This window comes from Octopus bimaculoides, chromosome 2 (assembly GCF_001194135.2).
Source record: "Octopus bimaculoides isolate UCB-OBI-ISO-001 chromosome 2, ASM119413v2, whole genome shotgun sequence".
NCBI classification, from domain to species: domain Eukaryota; kingdom Metazoa; phylum Mollusca; class Cephalopoda; order Octopoda; family Octopodidae; genus Octopus; species Octopus bimaculoides.
Window position 1 is genome coordinate 178,008,708 of NC_068982.1, and position 11,292 is coordinate 178,019,999.

The 11,292-nt window shown below is 36.7% G+C and overlaps 1 protein-coding gene across 7 annotated transcripts in view; it reads left to right on the forward strand.

Moving 5' to 3' along the window:
• The window catches only part of LOC106878697 (guanine nucleotide exchange protein SMCR8), an 84,301-nt gene extending 74,456 nt beyond the window's left edge, over positions 1–9,845 (forward strand). For 5 of the 7 annotated variants that reach the window (XM_052965761.1, XM_052965758.1, XM_014927987.2 and 2 more), the window contains 4 exons: positions 223–306; positions 829–928; positions 6,505–6,577; positions 9,635–9,845. In XM_052965761.1, coding sequence (XP_052821721.1) covers positions 223–306; positions 829–928; positions 6,505–6,577; positions 9,635–9,693 — 316 coding nt within the window. In that variant the 3' untranslated portion in view covers positions 9,694–9,845. Of the gene's footprint in view, positions 1–222; positions 307–359; positions 803–828; positions 929–6,504; positions 6,578–9,634 lie in introns of those variants that run through there. The other 2 variants (XR_008263496.1, XM_052965762.1) reach the window with 2 other exon arrangements.
• Positions 9,846–11,292: the final 1,447 nt, after the last annotated feature.

Consider the following 11,292-nt stretch of genomic DNA (forward strand, 5'->3'; position numbering starts at 1 on the left):
TATATATATATATATATATATGCATACACACACACACACATTTATGTATACTTAATGCTACCTACCTCAATCACAATCACCTGTTAGGTGAAACTCAATGAGACTGTAATTTTTTAATATAATAAACATTCATACAAGTTTCAATGTATATATGACAAAAAAGAAAAAAATTAACAATTCCTGCATATAATCACTACTTCTTTCTTTATTTTTTTTCTTCAGTCATTTCCAAGAAATCTCTTCAACTGCCTTTCTCTATTATCATTCCTTCTGCATGACTTCTGCAAATCCAAAGGCTTCTGCCAGGTATGTTATTTCCCATGTATACATTTTTCTCAAACATATTTCTTTTAATGTAGGTGCAGATATGTAACTCTTTAGTAAGTTAGGGGTTGCCTGTCTATGCAGTTGAAGACTGGATCTTGCAGACATTGCTGTAAGAATAGCCTTCATGGTTCAGCAGAGTGTGGTGAGCAAGATGAGGCAAGTAAAACATTTTTATCATCCACTGCATCTGTCTCCATCTCCTGTCATCTTGGCCTGGTCTTGCCACTGGATTGAAGATGATCAAGGACAAGAGAGTGAGGGTGATGCTGTGCAATTCTTCTTCGTTTTAAGTAAAGTCACTGCACAAATCATCAGTCATCTCTCAGGATGACTTGACAGTCCTCACTGCCCCAAAGGATAAACATAACGACTGTGTCTGGAAATGAACTTAGGAACCTTTCTTTTATTCAGAGCAAAACTCCTGCTGAGAAAGTTAAATTCCATAAAAATTCTTACTGTTTTTAATGTCTGTAACCTTTTGTTTCTTGTTTGTTTTAACAGCTACATTGGCCTTGACAGATTAGCAAGAGAGTTTCGAGACACATCGCAACAGTTTCTAAAAACTTGGAATATTGTTCAAGATGATCGAAAAATTATTGAGGTTTGTTTGATTTTTCTATTTAACTTTCCTGTTAGTTTCAGTTTTCAATGATAATAATTACAGGCTTTGAGATGTATTTACATTTCTCTATATGTAGAAAAATAAAGCTTTAGCAGTATAATTACTTTGAAACAATAACTAATAAGAGAGTGAAAGATCATCATCATTTTTTAATTTCTCTCTTTTATGCTGGTTTGGGCTGGGTGGTTTGACAGGACCTGACAGGTTCAAGGTCTACATCATGCTCCAATGTCTATTGTGACATAGTTTCTATATCTGGATGCCCTTCCTAACACCATTCACTTTATAGTGTGCACCAGCAGCTTTTCTTTCATGGTAGCAATAGTGAGGTCACCATGCAGTTTGTAAGGCTAAGACCTCTTTGACTGTGTTGGGCTACAGTAGAAGGTGGCCATATGTTAAGTGATGAGAGGTTAAAGTTTAAAAGAAGGGGCAAGAACAGAACAAGATTTTTGCTTTAGAGGAGCTACATGACTACTCACATTATATCAGGTCATCCCGTAAGTTCTGTCCGAATTTTGAATAAAGAAAACAAGTGATCAAATGTTATATTTAATTGAAATTTGATCATCAATGTACTTTCTCTGATTATCAATGACTTCATTCCATCTATTTACAAGCTTTTTAATCTCATCAATGTAAAACTCTTTTGGTTTCAAAGCGAAGAACTCTGAAATGTCAGTTTCGACCTCCTTCTGTCTTGCGAAAGTTACATCCCCCAAATGATTCTATAAACTACGAAACAAATGGTAGTCTGAAGGAGCAAGGTCGGGAGAATAAGGTGGATGAGGAATTTTTTCCTAACCAAGCTCTTCGATCTTCTGTGATGTGATCTTTGCAGTGTGGGTTTGCGCATTGTCCTGATGAAACATCTCTCCTTTTTGATTCACTAAAGCGGGTCTTTTTTCTTCAAAGCTTGGTTCAAACACTCTAATTGCTGACAGTAGACTTGAGCATTGATTGTTGCATTAGGTGGTAACAATTCAAAGTGAATTACTCCTTTGCAATCCCACCAGATAGAGAGAAGAACCTTTTTCCCATGAAGTTCCCTTTTCGGTTGTGGTTGAGCTTTTTCCCTTTTATCAAGCCACTGTTTACGACATTTAACATTTCGATAGAAGATCCATTTTTCGTCACCAGTCACAAGTCTATCCAAAAAGGGTGAAATGAGTTCACAAGAATGGAGAGAAGAGCAGATATCAATTCAGGATTTGCAGTTGCTTTTGGACAATTCATGAGTCACCCATTTTCCAAGTTTAGGAACCTTTCCAAGTTGTTGAAAATGACAATGAACAGTTGTATGGTTTGAACTAAGCTTTATTGCCAATTCTTCAACTGATAATACAGGATTTTCTTCAAGTAATGCCTCAAGGAGCTTATCACCAAACTCAACTGGATGTTCTGTTCGACCTTCATCTTCAAGGCTGAAATTTCCACTTCTGAATTTTGCAAAACATCTTCTGCAAGTTCTTGCATTCAAACATTCTTTCCCATAAACTGAGTGTATGTTTCGAGTCGCTTCGGCTGCAGAGTTTCCTTTTTTGTACTCATAAAGCATTAAGTGCCTTAAATGCTCTTTGGACACTTCCATGTTAGAAAGAGTTTTAATCAAAGAAATTTTAATTCTATTATTCTGTAAGATAATATTTAATTAGTTTAAATGTACACAAATGCATAAAAATAATTTTTAATTCCATTAGACATTCTAAAATACTATTAAATTACATTCAATTTTAAAAAAGGTAAAATCGGACAGAACTTATAGGATGACCTGATAGAAGAGAGGGTGATAGTGGAACCAGAATGTGAGACAAAGTAGTATTGATGAAGTGTCAGGTGAACCCTGAAAATACAAGAAGGTGAATAGAAAAGGGAATAGAAGAACAGGAAGTGAGGATGGGTAGAGGTTGCAAAAATATATGGAAAAAGTGAGAGCTGGTTAGATATGAAGATATGAAGACAAGGATTTGTGAGTGATTGATCATAAATAGACAGGGGAAAGTAGGGAAGAGTAGGTGATGACTGTAGAGATTGGGTAGGTTGAGAGGTGCATGTATTGAATGGTGGACAATGGTAGAGGGGTGATGGATGATATATATGAGATGGAGGGAAAGTAGGGGAGAGTAGGTGATGACTGACTGTACAGAAAGGTGCAAGAGTAGCAAAATAGAAATAATAATACAATACACAGAGAAAGAATGTGTGAGAGGGAGATGACGTATGGGTGGGTACAGAGGAGAGGCACACAAAGTATGTATGGGAAAGTGTGACTTGTATGGTAGTTGAGAAGGAGAGTTCATTTGGTAGCACAGAAGGATAATCAATGTAATATGTTAGTGGAGAGGGACAATATTAAGAATTAAAGTTAGAGGATAAGTAAAGTGGTTCTGAGAAGTGAGAAAGATAAATGGTATTATAGAAAAAGATGATGAAATATGCAGTTATGAAGTTAATGGAACGATCAGTAGTACAAAAATCATGGGTAGTGGGGAAAGCTTGATGATGAAATTAGGCAATGGGCACAGTTGCGTGTGTGTGTGTATCTTTAAAGAAATATTTTTACTATTAAAAATTATTAATTGTAATTTTAAAAAACCTTAAAAAAATACAAAATGACACAAATCTTTTGGAAGTTTATGTATTATGTAAGTGCTTTCCCTGTTACAGCTTCTTGGGTGGATGTTGTATTTTAAGAAAGTTGTTTTTAGTAGTGATGTTGACTATTTCTCGTTTAGTTTTGGATTTGGAATTCTAATAAAGTATTCATCTTTTGCTTTTCATATTTGATAATTTTCTTCCTTTATCTTGAAAATAGTGAATATTTTGCATCTTTCATTTGTACACATGTCTAGATGTTCACTGCATGAAACATTTCTAAGAGATGAATTATTGATTTGTTGCTTATTCACCCTAACCTGATGTATCAATTTTGATTCTCATTGCACTATGGATATATGATGCAGTAAATGAGACATTTTGTTTTGCAATTTATCTTTGCATTAACCTTCAATTCCTTTGCAATCTTGAATTTTTTGGTTTTGGCCTGTTCAGTTGTTTTACATGTTTTGGCTTGTTCATTTATTTTACTGATATGAATTTTGCATTTGTTAAGAGTCTAAAGATTTGGTAGTTGTATTTGGGTGTTGATAATTTCTGATAATTAAATTTTTTTTCTGAGATTTGATGATTAGTATAGAATTGGAATTTATTGTTTGGCAGAATGTAAGATGCCATGGTTTCTGGGATTTGGGGTAACTAAAAATGGAATATTTATGTTTTTTGTCTTCACTCTGTTAGAGTTTCTTGTAGGATCTCTTTTACTTTATTTACAGTATAATTTACTGGGTATTTTTTTGAGTATTTTTGTTTAGAACATCCTTATCTGTTACTAATTAGGTCACATAGATAATAGAAGTTTTGAGCTACCTCTAGAGATCCTTCTGGGTATTTAAGAAAATCTGTTTGCTGTGCTCTCTTAATGCTTCATAGTCTACTTTCTCTGTTAACCTATAATAATGAGGACATCAGCATAAAGGAGTTCCCATGGCTAACTGGTCTTAAACCCTTTTGTTTTGATCTGGAGGACTATGATGAATAGAAGGGGACTAAGAACTGAGCCTTGATGGATCCTACTTGTACACTAAACTCATAGCTGTACTCATCATTAACTCTCACCTTACAGATAGCATCCCTGTACATGACTTGCATTATTCTTGTAAGCCATTCAAAAAATAAATAATAATGATAGATGCTGTGATTGATTTTTTTTTTAAACAAGCTTGGATATACCAATTTGATTAGTCGACCAGAGATACACAAAAGTGACATTTCAATATCTTTGGGCATAGAAAATGAAAACTCAGTTACCATACCTGCAATTGAAAATCTTGAATACCACACACCTCTGATCATGTCTCAGAAAATGTGTAAACCACATAGTTTCTGCTTCTCTATTGGTTAAGTATTCCTTATGATGCTTGATGCTTAGCTTCTCTTCTAGCAACATTATATTGCTCTCTGCTGCCTCCTTTCTTCCAGTTTTTACAAGCCTGTCTCATTGCTTTTATGCCTCTGTCTACTTCACTGTTCCAACACAACATTGCCTTCAGTCTGAGATCTTGCAGCAACCACAAAATGGATGAATAGCTCTCAGTAGATTAAGTCTCTATTTTTATATTTCTGTCATAGGCATAATTAGAACTTCTCTGAATCAGTGACCAACTGAGGGCACTTTTAGCTTCCGTTTCCAAATTGTTTTTTTTGCTTCTGAGTCTGCCTTGCTCTTACTCTGAGATCACAAATTTAATGACATGTGCATTCTTCATCAGAAAAAGGCTTGATCATCATCATCAGAATGTACCGACAGGCGACCGCTAAGTTGTTCGCCCAGCATGCTAACATTTCTCACAAATCTAATTTGACATGTGCATGAGCGTGGCCGTTGCCAGTACCGCCTGACTGGCTCCCGTAGGATTTTCGAGCGAGATCGTTGCCAGTGCCCCTGGACTGGCTTGTGCGGGTGGCACATAAAAGACACCATTTCGAGCGTGGCCGTTTTCGTGTGGGTGACACGTAAAAGCACCCACTACACTCTCTGAGTGGTTGGCGTTAGGAAGGGCATCCAGCTGTAGAAACTCTGCCAAATTAGACTGAAGCCTGGTGTTGCCATCCAGTTTCACCAGTCCTCAGTCAAATCGTCCAACCCATGCTAGCATGGAAAGCGGACGTTAAACGATGATGATGATGATGATGATTCTTCATCAGAGAAAGGCTTGATACATATACAACAATTTACCTATCCTGCTTTCAGGTGAGAATAGAATGTATTGACTACAGTGCTAACCTGATTGATAAGAGAACAGTTGGCTGGCCAGTTTCCTGAAATTTGTATCACACATGGTTAGGTCATATGTATCACAGAATTCCAGGAGTCTTGATTCCTTCTCATTCCTTATAACATATTCATAATCTCCATACACACCAGAGAAGCCATCTTAGTGTTGTTCAATATGTTCTTAAAATCTCCAGCAGTGATAATGAAGTCACTTTCATTTGTAGTTGAGGCTAGTCAACAGGAGGGCCTCATAAAGGCAGTTCTTTCATTTATGTGCCTCTCCTGACTGTGATGTATATGTTGAGATGTTTGTCACTGTTGTTTTTGACTAGCTTAAGCATAATTATCCTATTCCATACTCTGACTTTTTCAATTATCTCTTAATATTACCTTTATTAACAGAATATTGCTTATCAGTGTTTTAAAAATTAATTTTTAGTTAATGAGCTTTCATATAGAGACTGTTGACATTCTGTCTATTGAATGTAAAATTATGTTCATTCTGGAAATGCCTTACCCTAAAATAATCCATATAGTGTTGATTATTTGGTGCTGGTGTTGCACCATCAGAAAGTTACAGCTATACAAGAAATCACGTTCAGTTATTTGTTGTCAAAAAAGTAGCAGTTTGTTTCTACCACAGTAGTTTTTACTACAGACTATTAAACACAAGATGAAAAAAATCATAGATTCTTATGCTTTTGTGCTTTTTTTTTTTCAGTTTCTTGCAAGTTTAATTTTGAAACAGGTTCTAGAGGAAGCACAGGAAAAGGGAGCTTGGATAGGAAATAAAGGTAAATAATTTTATATATACATCCACTCAGCTTATTGTCAGTCTTTTGATTTACACAATCATACAGAATATGATTGATGTTTTAAATTTTTAATGGCGATAAAGAGTTTTTAAAATATATTAGTTCTTGCACTTTTCAAACTAAGTTATTATTTCATCACAGTATTTATTTTTTTACTCCTGCTGGAACATACTCCTAATCAAATTATAAGAGTTGTTGACTGTAACAAGATTTTGAAGATGAAATGATAATTAAAGAAGTCCTTAGGGACTCATTATAAGTTGAAAATGCTATATTACTCAACGTTATCATAAATTATGATAATAGACATCTGAAATCTTGTTATTGTGAATAAGAAAGTAGGACAAGATATGAGTAGAGTGAAAAGTAGACAGTGTTGTTAGCATAATACTAGTGTATGTAATGAAATGGCATGAGGAAGTCAGCACAGAACTAAAAGCTTTTTACCAGTTAGTTGTCTTTCACCACTGAGCTATGTGCCTTCACATGTTTGAGAGTCAGGCTTACAGTCATGAGGTTGTGAGTTCGATTCCTGGACTGGGCTGTGTGTTGTGTTCTTGAGCAAGACACTTTATTTCATGTTGCTCCAGTTCATTCAGCTGTAGAAATGAGTTGTAACATCACTAGTACCAAGATTTATTAGCCTTTGCCTTTCTCTAGGACAACATCACTGAGGGGAGATTGGTATGCATGTGCTCTTCCACAAACAAGCTTGCCCAGACTTGTGCCTTGGAGGGGAACTTTCTAGATGCAATCCCATGGTCATTTATGACCGAAAGGGGTCTTTACTCTTTACTCTGTCTTAACCTGAGAGTCATCAAATTACTTGCCAGGTGACAAAAGAGGAGAGTACAAGACAAGCAAAGAGAGTAACATGACACCCTCTTTGGATACAGATCAAGTGAAGAGAGTACAGGTCAAGAGTTGAAGCTACATATCAGGTGATTGTAACAGTTTATTTCCATACTATGGAATATTATGTTTAGGTCTATATTGTATTCTATTGTGGAGGCACAGTGGCCCAGTGGTTAGGGCAGCGGACTCGCGGTCATAGGATTGCAGTTTCGATTCTCAGACTGGGCGTTGTGAGTGTTTATTGAGTGAAAACACCTAAAAGCTCCACGAGGCTCCAGCAGGGGATGGTGGCGAACCCTGCTGTACTCTTTCACCACAACTTTCTCTCCCTCTTACTTCCTGTTTCTGTTGTGCCTGTAATTCAAAGGGCCAGCCTTGTCACACTGTGTCACGCTGAATATCCCCGAGAACTACGTTAAGGGTACACGTGTCTGTGGAGTGCTCAGACACTTGCACGTTAATTTCACGAGCAGGCTGTTCCGTTGATCGGATCAACTGGAACCCTCGACGTCGTAAGCGACGGAGTGCCAACAACAACAAATGTATTCTATATTTGTGTTTTTACTACAATGTTTTTGCATCTTTTCATGTTTCCAGACTTCTAGAATTTGTTGCAGTGGTCTGAACACAGAATAGACAGCAAGTCTTATTTAATTCTGCTTTTGATTATTTAAATCAATATATTGTTAGGAAGGGCATCCAGTTAGGAAGGGCATCCAACTGTAGAAACTCTGCCAAATTAGATTGGAGCCTGGTGTTGCCATCCGGTTTCACCAGTCCTCAGTCAAATCGTCCAACCCATGCTAGCATGGAAAGCGCACGTTAAACGATGATGATGATGATGATATTGTCTTTGCATAGGCTAAGATACCTGACTGGTAATAAACACACATCAGAACTGCAAGAAGCAGGAAGACAAATGTTCTATTAGCTTGCAATATTATCCATAGTTATGAGTTTGAAAATAGCAGCAGAAAGTCGTTCTAGTGTATTTGTGCTAAGAAATTGAGGATACCTTTGACAATTTAGTTTCTTAACCACTTAGCATTCTAATTAGCCAGTCAAAGAAATGATTATTTATTCACATTCTTTTGAATTAATCATTCATTATCCTATGGCTTTGATATTATGGTTGTTTATTTTTGAATAACATTGTAGAGTAAGTGTGAGAGGCTGGATATGGCCAGTGGTAGAATATTTTGACTGGTTTATATGCTAAAGGGTTAAGTGTTTTAAATTTAATCTAAGATAATTGGATAAAAAGAAATATGGTTTTGCTAACCCAGCAGATTAACCTTTTAGCATTTAAACCAACTGTATCAGGCCAGAATATTCTACCTGTTTTATGTTCAAACCAACCAGATCTTGCCTCTCACACCTACCCAATAATCATCATCATCGTTTAACGTCCGCTTTCCATGCTAGCATGGGTTGGACGATTTGACTGAGGACTGGTGAAACCAGATGGCTACACCAGGCTCCAATCTGATTTGGCAGAGTTTCTACAGCTGGATGCCCTTCCTAACGCCAACCACTCAGAGAGTATAGTAGGTGCTTTTACGTGTCACCCGCACGAAGGCTAGTCAGGCGGTACTGGCAACGGCCACGCTCAAAATGGTGTATTTTATGTGCCACCAGCACAAGAGCCAATCCGGGGGCACTGGCAACAATCTCTACGAAGGCCAGTCAGGCAGTCTCATTCTAAAAATTAAGTGATATCATCAAATTCTCAAAGCTATGAGATAATGTATATGATTAAATTCAAAACAATGTGAATGAATAAGCATTACATTTGACAGGATAATCTGAAATGCTAAAGGGTTAAATTCTGTGAATTACGAAATCAAGTGTAATTTAAGCAGAGAAATAGTTTCACCTAATATTGTTGACTGTTGACAGCAATAGTTCAGGAAAGGTGAGGGCTGGGAATCAATATTCCAGCAGTGCACTGTCACACAAAGTATTGCTACAACAGTTCATTGCCACAGCTGTGAAGTAGAGGTCATTTTATTTGTCTTTATAACTATCTTTGCCTCAATAACATTGGATAAGAAAGTTAAATGTAAAACTATTCAGTTAAAATTCTTAAATCTATTAGACTATACGCTTAATTCATAAAAGAATATCTGATATAAGTTTTCATTTCAATATATATATATTTATTTATTTATTATCTTCCAGACGGTTCCAATCGCTCATTCCATGTCTCCTACAAACCAAGCTGTACACGGAAATGTTGACAACACATATGGACTTAATCTTTTATAATACAATGTATAGAAGACTTTTCTCCCTAGCTGCTTTGATTGGATTAATGCAGTTATTTAACATATGTAAAAAACCAAAAAACAAAAAAAAATAAATATTAAAAAGAAAATTCTTCTTTTTTAAATTTGTCAAAGAAATGATTTACTCAAACATTTAATTTCAGCGAAGCAGATTATTTAAATGCCTTTTCTGTTGCTTCTATGTAAACATTAACTTGTCAACAGCTGTAACACTTATTGTTACCATAAACTCTAGGGAGATACTGGTAATTTTCAAAATGCATTTTTTTTCCCTCCCAGCATTTATTTCATTTTTATCATGGAAATGAATATGCTGGTATTAAAGAGTTCATCATCATCATTATTTAGCATCCATTTTTCCATGCTTGCATGGCTCAGACAGAATTTATTGAGGCAGATTTCTATGGCCAGATGCCTTTCCTGTTGCTAACCTTCATTTGGTGATGTTTTGGTTAATGAAATAGAAATTACTGCAGTTACTGAATGGAGAAAAAATAAAATTTTACGGTAGTTGCTATGCGGTAGGAAGTTTGCTTCCCAACCACATGGTTCTGGATTCAGTCCCACTGCGTGTGGTACCTTGGGCAAATGTCTTCTACTATTGCCTCGGGCCGACCAAAGCCCTGTGAGTGGATTTGGTAGATGGAAACTGAAAAAAGCCCATAATATATTTATATATATATGTATTTGTATGTCTGTGTTTGTCTTTCCACCATTGCTTGACAACTGATGTTGGTGTGTTTCGTCCTCGTAACTTACCAGTTTCACAAAAGAGACCGATAGAATAAGTACTAGGTTTACAAAGAATAAATCCTGGGGTTGATTTGTTTGAGGTGGTGCTCCAGCATGGCTGCAATCAAATGACTGAAACAAGTAAAAGAAAATTAATAAACTTAAAGAACAAGTGAATCCAAAGCGTCAATAGAGATTTGCTGTTTCTAAACCATTGTTAGGTGACAATTACTTCACTTGACTCAACAGATCTTCGCAATAAACTGCGCTTGCGAAGACCTGTTGAGTCAAGTGACGTCATTGTCATGGCCGATGACAGAATTGCCTGATTGGTATCCATGCCAGTGACATATAAAAAGCACCATTCGAGTGGTTGATGCCAGTATCGCCTGACTAGCTCCTGTGCTAGTGGCACATAAAAAGTACCATTCAAGCATGATCGTTGCCAGTGCTGCCTGGCTAGCTCCCATGCCGGTAGCATGTAAAAAGCACCATTCAAGCATGGTCAGTGCCAGTGGCACGTAAAAAGCACTCACTACACTCTCGGAGTGGTTGGTGTTAGGGAGGGCATCCGGCTGTAGAAACTTTGCCAGATCAGATTGGAGCCTGGTGCAGCCTACTGGCTTGCCAGCCCTCAGTCAACCGTCCAACCCATGCCATCATGGAAAGCAGACGTTAAACAACAACGATGATGATAATATATATATATAATACATTCTCAATATTGCTTTGTTTTACAAAAGAAATTATTACCTGCCCTGTTGTACCTCTTTCTCTCATAGCATAAAGCTGCCTCCCTTGGGCAAGTTGCATAATGAC